The 20,625-nt window shown below is 42.6% G+C and overlaps 1 protein-coding gene across 7 annotated transcripts in view; it reads left to right on the top strand.

Moving 5' to 3' along the window:
- MYLK (myosin light chain kinase) overlaps nucleotides 1–20,625 on the top strand; it is a 180,148-nt gene that overhangs the window by 73,425 nt on the left and 86,098 nt on the right. For all 7 annotated transcript variants that reach the window (XM_053404081.1, XM_053404091.1, XM_053404099.1 and 4 more), the window contains 4 exons: nucleotides 1,886–2,469; nucleotides 3,442–3,645; nucleotides 4,782–4,916; nucleotides 11,902–12,054. In XM_053404081.1, the coding sequence (XP_053260056.1) occupies nucleotides 1,886–2,469; nucleotides 3,442–3,645; nucleotides 4,782–4,916; nucleotides 11,902–12,054 (1,076 nt within the window). The remainder of the gene's footprint in view (nucleotides 1–1,885; nucleotides 2,470–3,441; nucleotides 3,646–4,781; nucleotides 4,917–11,901; nucleotides 12,055–20,625) is intronic.

Raw genomic sequence — 20,625 nt, 5'->3', positions numbered from 1 at the left:
AGATAAATGCTTAATGGGGCTTCTTCGTTTTGTGTAGGTTCCTCATGCAATGTAGAATCCTGATTTGCCAAGGTTCTAAGCCTCAATGTGGGGACCCAACATAAGTACAGGAGGCTCCCTTCTTCAGACAATCACCCTTCATGGAGGGTGATGGAAGGAGGGGTGGAACTAGCATGCTCCTCCCCACAGTCCTCACCTCTCAGGTGGACTATCCTATACTAGAAGAATGCCTGAATAAGGCTTGGGTTTTCTATGGTGGGCTTCCTGACTCCTTGTGGATGCAGGTCATATAAGAAGTTTAGTGGAACTACAAGGGGTAGGGCTCTTTGGGTGGAATTTGCTCTGCCTGGCCTCCCTGCATCTGCCTGAATGTGTTTTGATATGAAATGCAAAGATACTGTGTTGGGTGCCCAGGGTTCAATCCCATGGATGCTACTCCCAAGGTAAGGAGAGCAGAGAGAAAAGCAGGGAAGCTCCCTTTGTTCCTGACCGCAGTGAGAGGGCTGGACTGTTTGTTGGAAGACTGACCAGCCACAGCTGCAGTATGATGTTGGAGGCCAAGGATCTGTTAGTAGCCATGAAGGCTTGGATTGTCAGTCTTCCAACAAGCAGCACCACAGTGAGTTGATGCCTCTTGGGGCCTGCAAGAGGCTGATAGCTCACTGTGAGTATATGGCACATACTTTAAAAGTCAGGGTAGCGGGGCTGATTAGGACTGTGGCTGTGCCTTTAGTGGCAGCAGATAATAGGATAGAGGAGATTTGGGGTGCTGTTCCTCCCTTTCTGTTCTATATATGAGGCCCTGAGACTTTAACAGTGGGGATGTGAGTTATTACTAGCTGAGTGGTCAAAATGTACGGTTTAATAGTAGGCTTTTATTTGCTTCCCATTACCTCAAACCCTCACACCATGGGCTCATGAAAGAACTGAATATTTCATAGTAGGCTCTTAATAAATAAATAAAAAGAATTAAAAACCCACAGCTTAGAATATTTTAAAACTCCATGAATCATCCATTTGGCCACGTGTTGTGAAGCTTATAATTATTATAGTTACTATTGATTACTGATAAAGTGCCTAAAATTGCAAGGTGCTGTGAAAAAATTACACCAGAAGGTGTACATTTTAAAGCTTTTTAGTTACAGAAGAACAGCAGATAAATGGTGCAGCAAATTAAGTGCCTATTCAAGGTTTTATTTCATTAATGGATTTCTATGCCACCTTCAGCAAAAATCCCAGAGCTAAAACTAGTGACCCAAGGCACAAGAGGCTTATAAAGTTGCCTTACACTGAGTCAGTCCTTTGGTCCAGCCTAGTTCAGAGCAGCAGCTGCTCTCCAAAGTCTAGGGCAGGGGTAGACAGCATGGTGACCTTCAGACTACAAAATGCATCATACCTGACCATTGGCCATGGTGCCTGGGATTGATTATTGGAGTCCAATAAATCTGGAGAGTATCACACTGCCTATTCTGGTTTAAGATATAGGTCTCCATTTTGAAATCATTAAAGTGTAGGTCCTGAGGATTGAACCTTGGAACCTTCTGCACTTTAAGCTATGGCTTCTCCTTATCCCTTGTAATGGATTAGTTGGTCTTGTAATAGATGTCCTATATCATTCATGTGGTAGGTGCAGGATTGAGTGCTTGAATGTTGTCCCTGCACATACAAGTAGCATGTCAGGAAGAAGGTTTGCACACTTTATATAGACTACAGCTCCTTCTTTCTTTCTTTCTTTCTTTCTTTCTTTCTTTCTTTCTTTCTCACATAATACATATAGCCTGCTTTAAAAGAGATTAGTAAGCCATTTTAAAGAGATTTGAAGAAATGCATGCAAACATGATGCGAATTGTTCCGTGTACTTAATAAACTTCCCTCCTCTCTTTAGCATGCCAACAAAATGCAGTACCTTTACAAAACCCACCATCACAACCAAAGCTATTGAAACGTCAGAGTTCAGAAAGGCCACTAGCAATGGAATTGCTAAAGAACTCAAATCCACTACCACAGAACTTTTGCTTGAACCCAAAGAAAGGCCAGCCGTAAAGAAAGAGATCCCTTTCACTTCATCCAAAGAAGCCAAACAGAATCAACTGGAAGAGGTGAAGGAACCCCATATAGAGCCACGTAAAGAGGAAGGGAAAGGTTGCAGAGTCCTGCAAAAAACATCAAGCACCATAACTCTACAGTCTGTTAAAGTACAAACTGGACCAAAGGCACAAGTGAAGGCAGCTTCCTCTGGGCAGGAAGATGATGGGAAAAAGCCAAAGCAACCACTCACAACAGGCTGGCAGGCTGCCCCGTCTATCAGGCCAAGTGGTTTGAGGACTAAGGAATTAGATGACCGTGTTGGATTAAAGAAAAGCATAACTGATGTAAAGAGGGAGACTCAAGGGATCGCTCCCCAGTTTGAGTGTCGCCCACAAAGCCAAGAAGCACTCGAAGGAGAAGTGGTTACATTCAGATGCAAAGGTAAATAGGAGAAAGGCTTTGCCCACAGTTGCAACAGCAGCGTTAGGTGGTAAAATACTGAGGCTAGTAGAAGGATCTGTACCACTTTGCAATGCAGGAGGGGCATCAGATTTGTGAATGCTTCTCCGTGATGATAAAAACAAAAATGCATAAAACACCTCCCTCCAAGAAGAAAACTAGCAATATAGGGAACAAGCTGGACTAGTCCCCCTGATCCTGCTCGATTTGGGGGGGTGGTATTCAGAACTCCTATCTCCAACCTGCTGGCAGAGGAGGGAGAAGGGAGTGCATGCATGTGGTTTCTCTCTCTGTGAGTGGTTTCACTGCATGTGTGCATGTGGTTGTGGTATGTGTGTGGTGCTAATTCAGGCATAGGCAAACTCGGCCCTCCAGGTGTTTTGGGACTACAACTCCCATCATCCCTAGCTAACAGGATCAGTGGTCAGGGATGATGGGAGTTGTAGTCCCAAAACATCTAAAGGGCCGAGTTTGCCTATGCCTGTGCTAATTACATCATCTTTAAATTAGAAATGTACCCACAGGCCCCCAAAATGTTGGGGACCTGTGAACTGGATGTCCCATTGGATAGTTTCCATCATAATTTTCTATTGTTGCCTTAAGAATTTTCAAAACTAGCTTTTCTCCAAACAAAGTGTCGTGTCATGTGTCTTCCTGCTAAGAACACAACAACCCATTTCATTCTGCTCACTATATTCCAGCCTGATGAACTTTTTAGTTTGCTTAATGATGGGTGACCTCTGTGCTTTTTCAGTAACTAGAAGGTGGCTGGCTTCTATTTAAAGCACAAGTAGCTGTACTTTCTGGCCTTCACCCTTCTGGACCAGCAGTGGATATGGCCAAAAGTGGGTGAGGCTACCCCACACTTTTATACCCATAGACACTCTTTCATGCACTCAACATATATATGTAACATTAATATATTTTAGTAATAATGCACCTGTGATGAACTAGTTTCAGGGAAACCCAAGGCAAATGTTGTATGGTTCAAAGAAGGATGCCAAATGGAAGCAGGAGATGAAGTCCAAATATACGAAGAGGATGGAATCCATTGTTTGTGTCTGAAAAAAACTCAGTTGGAAAACAGTGGGTCTTACTGCTGTACAGCCTCCAATGCTCAAGGCCAGGCTTCAACCAGGTGGATATTAACAGTAAAAAGTAAGTACATTTTTGGTGCATGATTAGCACAGATGATTGTTTCAGGACTTTGTGTCAGGGTGAGTGGGGAAAGGTTAAAGCAGTTTTGTTTAAATATAATAATTACAAAAACCTATGAAGCAAGTCATCCATAAGGGCCCACATGATACAGATTGTTACCCAATTATTATGAGTTGGGTAAGATTTCTTGGAGACCTTGACTTAATACATAACATGAGTGATTGTTTCTTGATCTGGGAGTTTGGGCTGTGGGAATGTGCTGATTTGACCAGACCACTCAAACGTTTGGGCCCTGCATATTTAAGAAATAAAAAGAGTGCTTCTTTATAACAATGCCAAGCAGTCATAGCTGCTCCACATTTAAAAATAACCTGGTGGGAGATAGCACTAATTTTAAAGTTTGTAGTGAAAACTCTATAATATGCTTTTGGCTCTCAGAGCAGTTAGTCAAAAGCTAGGCTTTCTATAAGCAATGAAAAATCAATATGTCCAGGGAAAAGAATGTGGGTGATGGGAATAGACAGCAGTGTGTCAGGGGAGAAAGAGGTTAACAAGGGAAGCATTAAGCACCATCTCCCTCTTGCTGACGCCAGCTTTTCTTTGTTGCAAAGCAACCCTCCTGAGGACACTTTGCAACAGAGGGCTCATGCAGACTTCCACTTGCACTGCCACTTTCCCCTGGGAAAACCCAATTTTTGCTGCTGAATTGAAGCAAACGTCCATCATGTTTTCTTCAGATTGGCATTTGCTTCGGTTCAGCACTAACAAGCGGATTTTCCCAGGGAAAGCGGCAGAGCAAACAGAAAACTGCTCAGACCCATTCTTTCTAGGCATGGGACAAGCTAAAGTGTGGACGAATGCAGAGAAGGGGCTGTTGGGCTAATGGTACCCATGAAGCCTGCATTGTGACCTGTCATTTGGTGTTTATACGTAATAGACTGCAACACTTTATGAAGTCCTTAACCAATATGACCTGACATTTTGACAATGAAACTTTTAATTATGTATAGCTGGTAAAACACTTACTGTTTTGCTGTCTATTGTGGGAATTGCTTTTCCATTCTGAAACAGGTTACCGGTGCTGGATTTTGCAAACCTTCTGTTTCTAGTGTGTCTTCCTTTGCTTTGATTTGTAGGGCCCAAAGTGAAGGATGTCGCTCCTTATTTTTCCACCATTTTGAAGTCATGCAGTGTGAGTGAAGGACAGGATTTTGTGCTTCAGTGCTTAGTTGAGGGTACCCCTGTGCCTGAGATCACTTGGCTCCTCAATGGTAAGTCTTGGTCAGAAAGAAATGGCAGCCCTACTGTCTGTTTCTTGTAACATTGCTAACACTTTGGTTACCAGCATCTACATACGAATTGGGGCAGTCAGTCAGTGAGGGGGTAGCCAGGGGACTTTGATCGGAACATAGGAAGCAACCTTAAACTGACTTAGATCATTTTCCCATTTAGCTAAGTATTGCCTGCACTGACTGGCAGCAGCTTTCTGGCATCTGAGATCACGAAGCGCTGCCACCAGTTGGTGTACAGAGCTAGGTGGACCAATGGTTTGACTTGCTTTAAGGCATCTTTCTGCTTTCTTATCAATGGAAGGTACGCACAAGCTGTCTGAGATTAGCAGAGCAGTTCAGGGCAGATTTTTCTAAAAAGGCTGCTATCCCATCACAGTTGCCTAAAATATGTGGCACAACTAAGATCTGGCAAGGCGTTCTGGAGCGAGGAAAGAAAACATATTTGCTGCTGTTTTGAAGTTTGTCCAGTAGAGGGTGATTTGTGACAAGGCTGCATTTTTGTTGTTTGCTTGTATGGCCGTGAGCTTTATTGCAACAGAATGCAGATTTTAGGAAATGAGACTGAATGTTTCCTTAGTATGTATGGTTTATTTCATAAGATTTACAAAAATATAAAACAATAAAATCAATAAAAACATACAAAAGTTAAAATACTAAAAACAAATTAAGATTACCTAAATTTTCTAAGCGTCGGGTTAAGCTTGCCTTAACAGGAATGTTTTTAGCAGGCACTGAAAAGAATACAACAAAGGCACATTCTTGATCTTAATAGGCAAGGAGTTCCAAAGTTCTTGTGGTTGATTATCAAGAAAAGTGAATATAGTACCGTATCTTCTCATTTCCTCCATTTCCGGTATACCGTATTTTTCGCACCATAGGGCGCACCGGACCATAGGGCGCACCCAGTTTTTAGGGGGGGGAAATCAAGAAAAAAAAATTCCCCCCCCCGCCCCCAAAGAGCAGCGTACAGGCTGCGCACAACCTCTCCCTGCCGGAGGGGTTGCACGCGGCTATGGCACAAGCCAAGGCAGCGAGCAGGATGGATCCCGCTTGCTGTTTTGGCTTCCCCTTTAGCCCCGTGCAGCCTCTCCTTGCCAGGAGAGGCTGCGTGGGGCTAAAGACTCCATAGCCCCGTGCAGCCTCTCCTTGCCGGAGGGGTTGTGCCCAGCTATGGAGCAAGCCAAAGCAGCCAGCGGGATGGATCCCGCTCGCTGTTTTGGCTTCCCCTTTAGCCCCGTGCAGCCTCTCCTTGCCAGGAGAGGCTGCGTGGGGCTAAAGACTCCATAGCCCCGTGCAGCCTCTCCTTGCCAGAGGGGTTGCGTGCAGCTATGGAGCAAGCCAAGGCAGCAAGCGGGATGGATCCCGCTCGCTGTTTTGGCTTCCCCTTTAGCCCCGTGCAGCCTCTCCTTGCCAGGAGAGGCTGCGTGGGGCTAAAGACTCCATAGCCCCGTGCAGCCTCTCCTTGCCGGAGGGGTTGCGCGCAGCTATGGAGCAAGCCAAGGCAGCCAGCGGGATGGATCCCGCTCGCTGTTTTGGCTTCCCCTTTAGCCCCGTGCAGCCTCTCCTTGCCAGGAGAGGCTGCGTGGGGCTAAAGAATCCATAGCCCCGTGCAGCCTCTCCTTGCCGGAGGGGTTGCGCGCAAGCTATGCAGCAAGCCAAGGCAGGGGGCAGGATGGATCCCGCTCACTGTTTTGGCTTCCCCTTTAGCCCCGTGCAGCCTCCCCTTGCTAGGAGACGCTGCGCAGAGCTAAAGAATCCATAGCCCCGTGCAGCCTCTCCTTGCCGGAGGGGTTGAGCGCAGCTATGGAGCAAGCCAAGGCAGCCAGTGGGATGGATCCCGCTCGCTGTTCTGGCTTTCCCTTTAGCCCCGTGCAGCCTCTCCTTGCCGGGAGACGCTGCGCAGGGCTTTTCTGGCTTTACTGGGAGGTGGGGGGATTCACCCACCTCCCGCAAAACCGGCAGAAGCCGCGCGACTCCTTTAAAGAGATCGCGGCTTCTCCTGGCTTTTCTGGGAGGTGGGAGAAGGGACTGATGCGACCAGTCAGTCCCTTCTCCCTCCTGTGGAAAAGCCCGCAAGAGCGCACGGAGCTTGTGTGCAGCTCTTGGGGGCTTTTCCCGCCTGCCTCCCCCCTGCATTCGCTCCATAGGACGCACACACATTTTCCCTTGCTTTTTAGGAGGGGAAAAGTGCGTCCTATGGTGCGAAAAATACGGTAAATCTTTGGTTAAAAGGTATGTTCTTAATTACCAGAAGAAGCACCCTGCAGTCAGTGCTGACTACTATCCAGGGGAAGATCATACCCTCACTGTATGCAGCACTGTGGAGAAAGCCCCTTCTCTGCTGGGCTTCTGCAGGCCATGATACAGTTAACAGGGCCTCCTATTGCTGGTTGCAGTAATCTGGCTGGTTTCGTAGCTACACATATTGATCTAAAGTTGTTATCATAGGGTCAGCAAATCTTCTTAGCTATGATCTTATTTAGCTTTGCTTTAATGGACAGAATGCATCTTATCTTCAGTGAGTGCCCTGCTGCATCTACACATCTGATGGTAGAGGTGTTTTACTGAATATTTTGATACTTATCCCTTTTGTGAGAAGGAGCAGCTCAGTGGTAGAATGCAGGAAATCCCAGGTTCAGTGCCCAGCCTCTCCTGGTAGGTCTGGGAAAATTCCCCGTCTGAAATCCTGAAGAGCCACTGCCAGTCAGTGTAAATAGTGCTGAGCTAGATGGAGCAAGTATCTGACTCAGTAATTGTGGACTGTCTTTAGTTTATATGCATTTATTCAAATCTGTAGGTTTTCTGGTCACAGAATTCCAGACAATTTCTTTGTAAACATTGAGGAAGTGGCTCCCTGAAAATAAAGCCCACTGAGTCCAGTTGCTGTCTTTCTTAAGTAGTCCTATTCTTAAGGAATACCACTAGCTGCCTAGTACTGCCACTTGGTGCCTTGCATCCCTACACAGAGGCTTTTATTCAGACATAACACAAAACCCCAGCTTTGCAAATCATGGTTTGTGAGTGGCTGCCAAAACAGGACGTAAAAACCATGATTTGAAGCTGGTTTTCACAGTTTGTTATAACTGTAGATATGTCTGAACTCATAAATTGTTCACGCATCATAATTAAGGCTGGTGCACCACAGAGGTGAGAATGAACTGAATGAATGCTGAGCAGAACCTGAACAGAAGGAAAACAAACCAGACAAAAAATTCTGCACCGTGGTTTCTTTGCTCTGCGTGTTCGGGTGTTTAAATGATAGGGTCAGTTCTTGACTATGATTCGCACAAAGCATAGTTTTCCGTGATGTCTGAATTGAAGCAGAGGTAGTTTGTTCTGCATTGCAAACTGTTAAGAGTTAATGAAAATCCTATCACTTGGCCATTGTGGCCTTGTGGGGTTGGCATCTTGGAAGGCAAAGCTTCTTCTCTGATCAATGACTTTCATTTATACTAGTTATAATAACTATATATTATGTCCCATATCGCAGACAGCATTTTGCTCTTGTCCTGCTTGTAGGCCTTCTGTAGGCATCTAGTTGACCACTGAGAGGACAGAATGCAGAACTAGATGGATGTGTGGTTTGGTTCACCTTGGCTTTTCTCGTTCTTACGTTTTTGATGTAGACCTACGTAGACCTACCCTACAATGGATGCACCCGTCAGCTGCCCTCCAAATTTATTTTGTACAATAATTTGTGTCTCTATTTTTCCGCATACGGAACTATGTACTATGCTTGTTGAGAAGGTCTAATGGGGAGAAGGAGAGTTATTTGAGTAACTAGCTTTCAAACCATTTAGGGCTTTGGAAGCTACAGATTAAAACCTTAACCCTAATTGTAAGCCGGCAGGCAGGGATAGCTTTCAGCAACAGAAGTTTAAGAAACATGGAAATGTGAAGTGAAAACAGGGACATTATGTATTATCTGAAAGACATAAACATGTTACTTCCATTCCCAACTCCCAGAACTTGCCAGTAATTCTCATCTCTCTCACTTCTGATCTTGATACATAACTGTTTATACATCACTTGGAAACAGACATGGGCTAGCTTATAAACTGTAGTTAAACTCTGGGATTTCTTGCAGCTTTTCAGCATATACCTTCTAGAAAATAATTTTGCTTAAGGATTAAGTTGGCTAATTGTAATATCCTCATGAATGCAAACAATCTGCTTCTCTCTGTCATGGAAGGATACATTGCAGGAAAGGATAGCTGTCCATAACCAAATAAAGGAGAAAGTTGCATTCCTTGTCCATGACTGTTAGTTCCAGGCATGCTTAATGGTGCTCATGGCAAAATGGTGAGCAGTACAGTTGCAGGAGTAAGCTTGGTGTTTGGAATTTCCATATTATCTTAGTCTCTGATCCAGTGGTCATTTAGATTGGATAAACGTCAGTTTATTTTAAAGAAGGGTCCATAATGCACAGAAGGCACTTGCTGCTGGGCCAAAGAGGTTCCCCACCACTGCCGTAAAGCCTGGGCAAAGAAGTCTATCTTGATCTGATGCTGAAAACAACAACAGTGGTGCTGAAAACAACAAGACATGCCTCGGAGGGAAGGACATTCAAACACTTTGGAGCCACAACAGAGAAGGTCCTTCTGCATCTTCGTTACATCTAGGTTGGCATTTCAGCTTCCTCTAAATGGTGGTACATTTGGAATGTCTTTGGAAGCTTGACTTGGTCCAAAATGTAGTTGCAAAGATGCTGGTGGATGTTTGTCCATATGATCATGTTACACCCACCCTACAATAGCTGCTGTGGTTCCAGTCTTCTTTCATACACAATTGAAAGTGTTGTTGAGCACTTCCAAAGCTCTCCCTGGCTTAGGCCTAACATACATTAAAGAATTACCTCCTCCCATATCATCATGCCCACTCTCTAGAATTAGAAGGTGAGGCCCATCTTCTTACCCATACAGCACAGCTGTAAGAAACAAGAAAGAGAGACTTCTTGGTGGCAGCGGCCAGATTATGGAACATACTGCCCATGAGGTATACTTGGCTGCCTCCCTAACTGTTTGTCACTGGCTGCTGAAGACCTCTGTATTTCAGCAGGCTTTTTTGACATGGCAGATAAGCTTATACTATTTTAAACTGCTAACTTTGTCTCTCTTTGTAAATGTTACACACCCACACCCACATAATTATTGCATGCTATAATGTATATTTATGCTAGAAGGGGGATGTAAATGTAATACAAACATCATCATCATCATCATCATCATCATCATCATCATAAATTTTATTTATATCCCGCCCTCCCCAGCCGAAGCCGGGCTCAGGGCGGCTAACAACAATCAAATAATCAAACAATCAAATAATCCAACATTCTAAAAACATTTCATTATAAAATTTAATTAAAATCAAATTAATGGCAACCGTTAAGCAAAATTCTGTGCAGGTTGCCAGAGGAGGGAGTCAGGCTGTGCCCTGACCAAAGGCCTGGTGGAACAACTCTGTCTTGCAGGCCCTGCAGAAAGATGTCAGGTCCCGCAGGGCCCTAGTCTCTTGTGACAGAGCGTTCCACCAGATTGGAGCCGCAGCCGAGAAAGCCCTGGCTCTAGTTGAGGCCAGCCTAACCTCTCTGAGGCCTGGGACCTTCAGGATGTTTTTATTTGCAGACCGTAGGTTCCTCTGTGGGGCATACCAGGAGAGGCGGTCCCGTAGGTACGAGGGTCCTAGGCCGTATACGGCTTTAAAGGTTAAAACCAGCACCTTAAACCTGATCCTGTACTCCACCGGGAGCCAGTGCAGCTGGTATAGTACCGGATGAATGTGATCTCGCAGCGAAGACCCCATAAGGAGTCTCGCTGCGGCATTCTGCACCCGCTGGAGTTTCTGGGTCAGTCTCAAGGGCAGCCCCACGTAGAGCGAGTTACAATAATCCAGTCTGGAGGTGACCGTCACGTGGATCACAGTGGCTAGGTCAGGGCGAGAGAGATAAGGGGCCAACTGCTTAGCTTGGCGGAGATGAAAACATGCCGCCTTTGTTATAGCTATAATCTGTGCCTCCATAGAGAGGGAGGTATCGAAGATTACACCCAAACTCTTAACGGACGGTGCTGGCACTAATTGCACCCCCGCAAGAGATGGTAGTTGCCCCCTCAATCCCATATCGTCCCGTCCCAGCCAGAGGACCTCTGTCTTTGAAGGATTTAACTTCAATCGGCTCCCACGTAACCATCCAGCCACAGCTTCCAAACATCTGGTCAGTGTGTCTGGGGCCGAGTCAGGATGGCCATCCATCAACAGATAGAGTTGGGTGTCATCGGCATACTGATGGCAACCCAGCCCAAAACTCCGAACAAGCTGGGCGAGGGGGCGCATAAAGATGTTAAAAAGCATCGGGGAGAGTATTGCACCCTGAGGCACTCCACACACCAAGGAGTGGCGCGATGACAATTCCCCCCCAAGCGCCACCCTCTGTCCCCGGCCAGAGAGAAACGAGCGCAGCCATTGAAGGACTGTGCCCTGAATCCCCACGTTGGCATCCACATCTACATCAAAAGGTTGCCATGAGGCTAACATGCCACCCTGAGTTATTTGAAGGAAGGCCAGAAAACAAGTGTTACTAGTGAAACAAGATTTCGTGTTAAGGAGACAGAGGGCTGTGTACGAATCTCTGCATGTTTACATATGTATGTAAAATCTCTGCTTGGTGTGGACTTTATGCATAATAATTCACAGTGGGCATTTCTATAAGTTATTTAACAAAATGGTACAAAGAGTTGAAGTTAGCTAAAGGACTGATCCTATTGGAAACTTCTTTTGCATTTCAAATCTGTATAAATGAATCCCTGTGTGACTGAGAAGCATTTAATCCTTGACTCTAACGAAATGGTAAGGCAATGAGATGAGCTTTAAAGCTAGCAACTGGCGATTTACGAAGTATCGGTTGGTAACTGGGATGTTCAACAATTTCTTGATTCTCTCTCTCTCCCCCCCACCCCCACTTCTCTAGATCGGCCTATTCAGTATGCACATTCTGCCTTTGAAGATGGACTTGCAAAACTGACTGTTCAAGATGCCTTACCAGAAGATGATGGGATGTATACTTGTTTGGCAGAAAATAGTGCTGGAAGGGCATCCTGCAGTGCTCAAGTTACTGTCAAAGGTGAGTGCCCATCTTACTTACAGCTCAGAAGAAGCAAATATGGATTAAATTGAAAGCAGTAGCTTTGGCCTTTTTTATTGGCTTATAAGAGTTTGCATGGTGTAATTGATGATGCGGTGTGGTGATCAGATAGAATCCTGTTATATCTTGGGAGTCTGGCTGATACATCTTCATACTTCTTGGGCAACTTATGAAATTGACAGCATATTTTGAACCGATAAAAAATGATTTCTGTATGCTTACTGATTGAAAAGCCCTTATCTACATATTGACCTTATTAACAGCTCTCAGTCAGCTTGATAAATTTTCATTGCTGAAGCAGGGAACCTTGGGCATCTTTGATTGGAATTGCCTTTTTACAGTTCATTTTATTTCTTTGCAGGTTTTATTCTCAGCGCTACTTAAAAGTTGAAATTATAATGCAGGGAAGAGTGTGATCAGCAATGATAATTGGAGAAAGAATGACTCAGCCCTGATGGTAGAGGCTAGAATAGTTTCTCTTGCACTCCATTTTAAAAAATTCTTTTACATTTTGTAGGTTGAAATTAGAATGTTTAAGTTTTATATCTCAGTCCTATTTCAGAGCTCTCATGAACTCTCCCATCTAGACAGACCACATAGAAACATTCTTAGTTTTATAACTAAGAAGGTAACGTAACCAGAGATACCACTGTCATTTTATTTGTATGCTGCCTTTCCAAACCATGCTGAAGGCAACTTACAACATGAAAAAATACATAATTACAACATAGGAAAGTAGTCATAATAAATAAAACATCAAAAAATACACAGCCAAATTGAACACTTGCCAAATAAATCCTAATATGATTTAAAATAAAGAAACAAAAAAATTAATATCAATAACAGCAGCACACACCCCAGGAACCCCCACCAACAATACCCCCAACCCAAGAGTCTGTTCAGCAGCCTCAGCTCTTGCAGCTGTAGTCAGTAAGGCCCCACCCTCCCAGGCCAGGTGGGAAAAGTCCTGCAAGGCAAGGAACAGGTTTTCTAGGGCTCACAACCAAGATCATGTGTTCTCAAATTACTCTGGTTGGTCTTCCATTCTTGTGCTGCTGTTTTGAGTGAATCAGCACTGTTCATGTGCCACCACTTGCGGGGAAACCAACACACATTTCCCAACCACATTATGGCCAGCCAGTCATACAATTAAGCAAACCAATGCAGTTAAACAGAACTTAATCTAATCTAATGAGAACCTCCTAGACCACCTAAGGCTATCCAGGTCTTTTTTCCAGACAGAGCTCACCAGAGGTCAGCTCCAGCACCTCTCAGGTAGATGCCATTGCCATTCTAAGAGAACAAGTTAATGGTAAACTCAGGCACCTCTTTTTCTAGAAAAATAGCACTGGATGTCACAGAATGTAGTTTGGCCTAAACCTCCCACCCACCTGTCAATCACCTGCTATCATATGGCTTCAGGCACAGGACACATAAACCTGCAGGGCCAAACTGAAATGAGCTCCCGGTTCTTCCTTTTCAACCACTAGTAGAATTCAGAACTTGAAAATTTGGCACCTTCTGCTGTCTTTTTGCAGTGACCAAAAAAAGCACCAAATTAAAAAAAGCACTGAATTATAGCTGGAAAAGAAGAAATAGTTCACTTAAGGGTATGTTTCCAGTGTTTCCTTTGCTGCCATTGCCCCAGTTACATTAAGCCTAGGGCTACAAAGGAAGAATCAGGAGCATACTTAGATTGTGCTCCTCATTCGCCCTTTACAAGCTGTGAATCACCTGGTCATGTGATGTTGTGCGATTGACAGCCTTGCTCACCAGTCAGTGTTCCATTGAAAGTTAGCTGGATCCAGTCTTTCACCCCTGGTACAAGTCATCTGTATGTTTCAGTTGACCCTACCCAAATTTACCTGGTGCTGTTCTGAGTAGAGTTTGTTTCCTGGATTTTTGGTGTGCTTTTTATGTCAGTCTAGTTATAGGGATACATAGACTAAATGGAGAATATTTTTTACAGTAATAGACTTGAGTATTTTAAATGTATTGAGAGCCATATGTTTAATATTTTAACAGATTTAGGGCATCCTGTTAAAACCTCATTAGTTTGCATTTGGATTTTATTTTTGCTGTCTCAGATTGAGATAAACATGGATTTTTGTGCTGAAAATAGGCTTGAAACTGGAATTGAAGCTTCAAAAATCTGTGCACATATTCCTCCCATATCTTTAAAGCTCCCTAAAGAGTACTTGTGGTGTAACACTGTATAATATACAATGTGCTACTGCTCAGGGCTTTGGCTTCCAAGGGTTGGAGAATAAGCACCCACAAATCAGAACACAGATACAAAGGGATAATATACTTGAAGTGTTTCTCTACTATATGACACATTTCTGTCCCACAAATAGCATTCCCATGTCCAATGAAATATCCCATTTGTTGGGGTCACAGAGAGCTGAAATTGATTTTTTGCCCCAGCACTTTTTGCCATGTTTTAATTTTTGTAAGAGGCAGAAGAGAAATAATGAGTAAACCTTTGGTGTTAGAATTTGATGACAAAGATTTGCATAAGATTAGTATTTTAATCTTAATGAAGAAAGTATTAAGCAAATTCCTATCAAAGACCATTACAGTATATTCACCCATTACACTTTTAGATGTATTCACCTAATTTCAAAAGTCACACGACAGTTGGGGTCTGGCTAAGACTGTCTTAGGTTTGTGGTTATGTTATGTGTGAAGTACTATCAAATTATCTTATGATACTGCAGAACCTTTATCATTTGAAATTTGGTATCGGAGTCCTTGTATCTGAATTCGTTGTGCCCTTTCTCCTGTATTATATCTGTGTGAACAGCATTTGTGTCTGCCAGATGTCTTCTTTGATCCTTTTGGATATGCATTGCTTAAATTAAGTATGTCTGTGTTTGATATTATCCCACAGAGCTTGTGATCTCAGCCACCCAAGAGATTAATATTTTATCACCATCCAAGAGATTAATATTTTTGCTCATCAATTCTCCTGACCACCACCACTCTACCCAAATCTTCCTTCCAGGTCACATTTTTTAAGCAAACACAGAGTGGGGAATCCATGTTTGCTAGTGCAATGCATAACTCTGCCCTGAAAGAGATTATACAGCAACTGCTTTTTCTTTTTAATTTTACAGTTACCTGTGCCTTAGAGTACCTGTTACTTTTTCACAGCTGCTGCTTTATTTCTGTTACATTACCTTTTTGTCATTTAATTCAAAGCGGTGTGCATAGGGTTCCCAGGCAATCTCCCACTCAGTCATTGACCAGCCCCAGACCTGCTTAACTTCAGTAAGGTGTCTGCTTCAGACTATGGCCTGTGACTTTAATGTATAAATCATTTTGCTTTCAGACACCTTGGTGATGAATAAGTCGTAGCAGCAGCATCTGCTGACAGGATTGGGGGAAGTTTACCTGCTGCTAAGTGTCTTTAAAGTGGCCCACACATTTTCCCCCTGCAGAAATCTTTCAGAGCTTTCCTTGTTCTTTTATTATTATAAAAGAGAACAAGAACTACTGAACTAAACCAAGGGTTTTGACATTAACTGTCTTGTAAAAGGCCCATATAAGCAGCTTGTAAACGAAATGGAAAATAACATAAAGAAAAGAAAGCATGCCTTTATAAATTCCATGGGATTATGGGATCAAGTTCTAAAACTGAAAGCATATTATCAGCACAAAAGGAGATGTTCTGTCAAATGGATGTAAAAATAGCTTGTGTGTAAAGTGCTATCTTTACCCATCTTCCTGCTACCAGGAGTATGACCATCCCTACACTGCATATCCATGTTACATTGTGTTTTTGGAGGTGTTACATACAACCTGGTCAGCAGTTGTGTTGCCCAGATCTGGGTCATTTTATGCTATAGTATGCTATAGATTAGGGTCTCATCCAATGGGGAGCCCTTATTCTGAAGTAGTGCATGAATGGCAGCTCCATATACTGTGTTCCTTTTCCGTTTCCTGCAGCTCACAACATGATGTATTATATCTCTACACACGACATGTGGCCTGCATGAGAGCAGAAGCTTGGCCTAGAGTATAATTTTTACTTGCCCCACATCAGATGTCATATATGATGTTAGGTCTACTACAGCTCGGCCTGACTTCACCGAAATGGTCTTATGGGCTACATGGGGAGCCTCATTAGGTCTGAGGTTGGGGCAGCACGACCAGTTCTGCTGCTCCGAGCACCAAGCCTGGGTGCACCACAGGGCATCATGTAGTGAATTGAGCAGAATGGAAGGTGAGAGGTGGTACCAAGTTTTGTCATTGCACAGGGCACCATTGAAATTTGAAAGACCAAAGCCTGGCCCTGCCAGAGGGTCAGAGGTTCCTCACTGTTGGAGTAGATGATGGCTGGAAAAGAAGATAATTTCATTGTATGTGTGGATTTGTTTGTGCACCTTTGTGCTCAAATATTGCATTTATACAAGAAGGCTTGGTGTTGTGACCCAGGGTTCGCCCCATTAATTCTCACGATTCTTTTAGGAAATAAGGCTGGGAGATGGTTTCTTTCTCAGTGAAAGAATTCAGCAAAGAATTGAATTATTGTATCCCTTATCCAAGATTCTAATTATTATCTACTGCACCACACTGGGTCTCTGTTGAAAGAGCTCATGGTCTCTGGAAGGATACTGCTCCACAATGGGGGTTCTGTCTCCATTTATATGGCCTTTCTCCTTGACATAATGCATGTTGTGCATAATTACCTGTTGTGCTTTAAGTATGCATTCAAGGGTGCAGTGTGCATGGTTCAAACACCACAAAATATGAAGTGATACAATGATTTTATTCTCATCAAATGAGGCTTGCTCTTATTGATGGGATAGGATTCACACGCTACATTGAGTAGTTTGCATTTTTGTCATAGTTATAGATTTATTTATTTTTGTTACTGCTTTTCATCTGGTAGCAGTTGCCCCTGGGCAAGGAGCCAAGTAGCACAGATCACATCCCCAGGCTTGCAAGGATGCCATTGTACTCTCCAACACTTTCCTCATGAGGGAAAGATCTACACCATGAGGGATGTTGTTTGCACTGCACTTTCTTCTTCTTACCTTCTTTACCTTCAAGGCTAGAAGCCAGGGAGTAGCCACAGATATTTATATAGTCTACCCGCATTAAATGTTTGTGTTGGGTAGCCATAGTCCTCATAATCTGATTATAGCAACCATTCATTGACCAGCAGGCAAGCAGATTAGAGTCACCTGAAAGCTTTTCCCCTGAGAGGCTGCTGTGACCAGTTTATCACAGCAAGAGAGGAGAGAGACATTGCTTGCAAAACCTGTTTCAGGAGCAAAATACAACTTGGTGTTTTCAGGTAGGCTTCCCTTCTGGATGTCTTGAAGAAGTGGGTTTATTCTTGTGTTCGTTTATAGCACTGTAAAAACATGTTTCTTTCTTGAGTGGCATGCTAAATCAAAATACTGTGTATATATGTTGTAAATTAATGTGCACTGATTTTTAAAGCAACTCTTTTGAATATGTTTAGAGTTTAAGAGATAGCATGTGTGCTTGAGTGTCACACCTGTTATGTAGGAGGGGGATTATTGGTTTGTTTTTGTTTTATTATGTATTTTGTGTTGTCATATTGTCTTTTTTGTTGTGAACCACCTTGTGAGCTTCAGGTGAAGGACAGTTTGTAAATAATACAATTATTATTATTATTGTTGTTGTTATTATTATTATTATTATTATTATTATTATTATTATTATTATTTTATTATTAGTTTCTGTCATCTGCCAGTGTTCCAGGACCATCCAGAATGCAAAACATTATGTTGCATGTTACTTTGTGAAGTAATGCAATTTATGGAGAACACTGAGCTTAATCTGTCCATTCATGGGAGCACTTGACAGTTTGCCTTACAGTAATTGCACTAATAATAATAATAATAATGATTATAATATTGATGGTAATAATAATAATAATAATAATAATAATAATAATAATAATAATAATTTATTATTTATACCCTGCCCATCTGGCTGGGTTTCCCCAGCTACTCCTATTGCTTCACCTTACAACCAATGTAAGGAGGTGCATTTGATCATACTCAACACTAAAGCATGATAGCAGACCCTGTAGTTGTAGCCTTCATTCATACAAGAACTCGAGTGACCTGTGTAATTATCACATGGAAAATGGCAACTTGCTGTTATGTAAACTGTGCAAACATGTTTGAGGCTGCATTTTGTTTTCTGTGTGTATGAGTGAGTAACAGCCATATGTTGACACACATGTGTCAAAAGGCTTTGTTGCATATTGACAATGCTCTCTTGGAAAGCAGCTTCTTACATTTATTTAATGTGCATGTCTAAGCATGATGTGAGAATAAGTTGTGTAATGGAGCACTATGGCATATAGATATGGGAGTTGTATATAAGAATACGCCCTTCGTTTCAGACAATGAATTTTCTATTCTATGTTTGTGGGGAAGGTGTGTGCATGTGTACAAATATACATTGAAATAGTAGTTGCACTATTGTTGCTGCTGTTTGCTTTTCCCCTCCATTGAAGTGGGCCCAGATGCTCACTGTGATAAAGAGAAATGCACATACATTCTAATGCTGGTTTAGTTATCAGTCTTGCCTGCCCTCCAATCTTTGGAGGAGGTGCTTTGCCTTGTTTATTTTCTGAAGCATTGATTCACTTGAACATTTCTTTCCTTAAAAAAGAAGTTGCAAAACTGTTCCAAGGATTATGGTAGGTGAATTATGGTAGGTGAGGTGGTTCATGATGTCCAAAGGCTTGCTAGTCAATATTATTCCCAGCTGAAGTGCCTGGCACACTGCAAAAACTGGCTTTCCTTGAGCTTAACCTGGGACATGAAGTTGCATCTTTTGATGAATGCACTTCCAAAATTGCTCCACTGCTCAAATTTTGTTTCACTTTTATTTATTTACCTTTAGCGTGTAAAACTTTCATAAAGTGAGCAAAGTAGCCATATAGAACTTGCACACACCTACGAAGGACCATATAATGGATGCTTCTAACCCTATAAATACAGTGGAAGCTTGGAAGTAGAATCAAACTAGCAGTACTAACATGCTTCTTTGTAAATCTTAGTAAATCTCTTTCTATTATCATATTCCAACATTCATATGTTTTACTGGCAGTTGTGTGTAATTTTATTAGCTGAAAGACAGAGTACAGTACAAACTTTGAAATAAATAGTTACAAAATGACTGAGGTCCTAGCTGAAAGCCTCAGGCCTTAGAGATGGGACAGTAGGTTCCTTTGTCCTTCAAGAACACAACATGCAAGAGGGCCTAAAATACGTTTTGTTATATAAAACAAGCTTGAGAGAAGTCTGCTAAAGCTAGTGTCATGGTTCTGTGGGGTATTGTTTTGTGGGATTTGTTGTTGCTTGTTTTTAGTGAAACATCAGGTTGTCTGAAAAGGAAGTGAACAGGAGAACTTGTGGCGTGAAGCTGAGAAGCGGTCTTATGTAAAAGCAGGTCCTTTTAACTAAATTTTGAGAAGAGAAACTGTCTTGCTCTAATGGGGGGGGGGGAGTAAATGTGATGATGTTGGCTTCATGTCCACTAGATCCACACATTCACATGTCTTATTTACCTTATTGCATGGTTTGACATGTCAGCACCAACAGTAGAAACTGAAATTGTTTGTTTTTTAACTTGAACTGAACATAAATCATGGTGAAGTTTTATCAAACCAAACCTACAGTGACTTTTGTTTTACATTGACACTTCCTATGTTAGTTTGATTTTTGTGATCATTCTGTGACGTGTGGCATGGCAGGGTGGGGCATATTCCTTTTTAACATTGTAAACTGAACACCTTACTTATTACATGGTAGTAATCCACAACCTAATTGAGAACCGGATCACTTTGACTGTACAATCATTTTCAAACTCACAGGGAGGAGGATGTGAGGATAGAAATATTCTTGGCATCCTTTCCTGACCAGGTTCAGTGTGAGCAGACATGCTTCCCCTTTGTGCATCCACTCCAAACCTGTGCAGTGAACAGAGAAAGCAAGAGAGGATGAAGTTTCAGGGGCACTTGTGCCATCAGTGAAACTGATTCCTAAGAGGAAGCCAGAGCACGTCTGTATTGTTGCCTTCCTTTTGAATTTCATTTCTAGTGGAGCACAATTAAAGGTTGAGGGGGTTGGACAAAATTGTTTTGCAGAATTAATGGTGGTGGGGTACCAGTTGGCCATTTGTGATCTAGGAAATGAGTTAATATGATGAGGTGGAGTACAGGGGTCTGCCCTATACTGCAGATTTTGAACAAAATTTGGAGTTGAAGTATTGGCTCCTGCTGTTTCCTTCCTTCAAACTCAGTTTTGTATATGTCTCATTTGGTTTACGAAGCATAATAATGTTCTATGTATTTCTTCTGGCCACAACTGAACACTCCTGTCCTTCCCCAATCAGCTTATTTTGATTCACTAAGAGACAATTTTCAGTTCCGATAGTCCCATAAGTATTTCCTATGTTTACATCCATGCTTATTTATTTGTAAGATACTTATAAATCAGTGTCACATAAAAATGTCATTATGGCACACAATATAATAATTAAAACTTCATAAGA

Source organism: Podarcis raffonei, chromosome 1 (assembly GCF_027172205.1).
Source record: "Podarcis raffonei isolate rPodRaf1 chromosome 1, rPodRaf1.pri, whole genome shotgun sequence".
NCBI classification, from domain to species: domain Eukaryota; kingdom Metazoa; phylum Chordata; class Lepidosauria; order Squamata; family Lacertidae; genus Podarcis; species Podarcis raffonei.
Note: the sequence above shows the minus strand (reverse complement) of the source record. Positions and strands in the feature narration are given on the sequence as shown.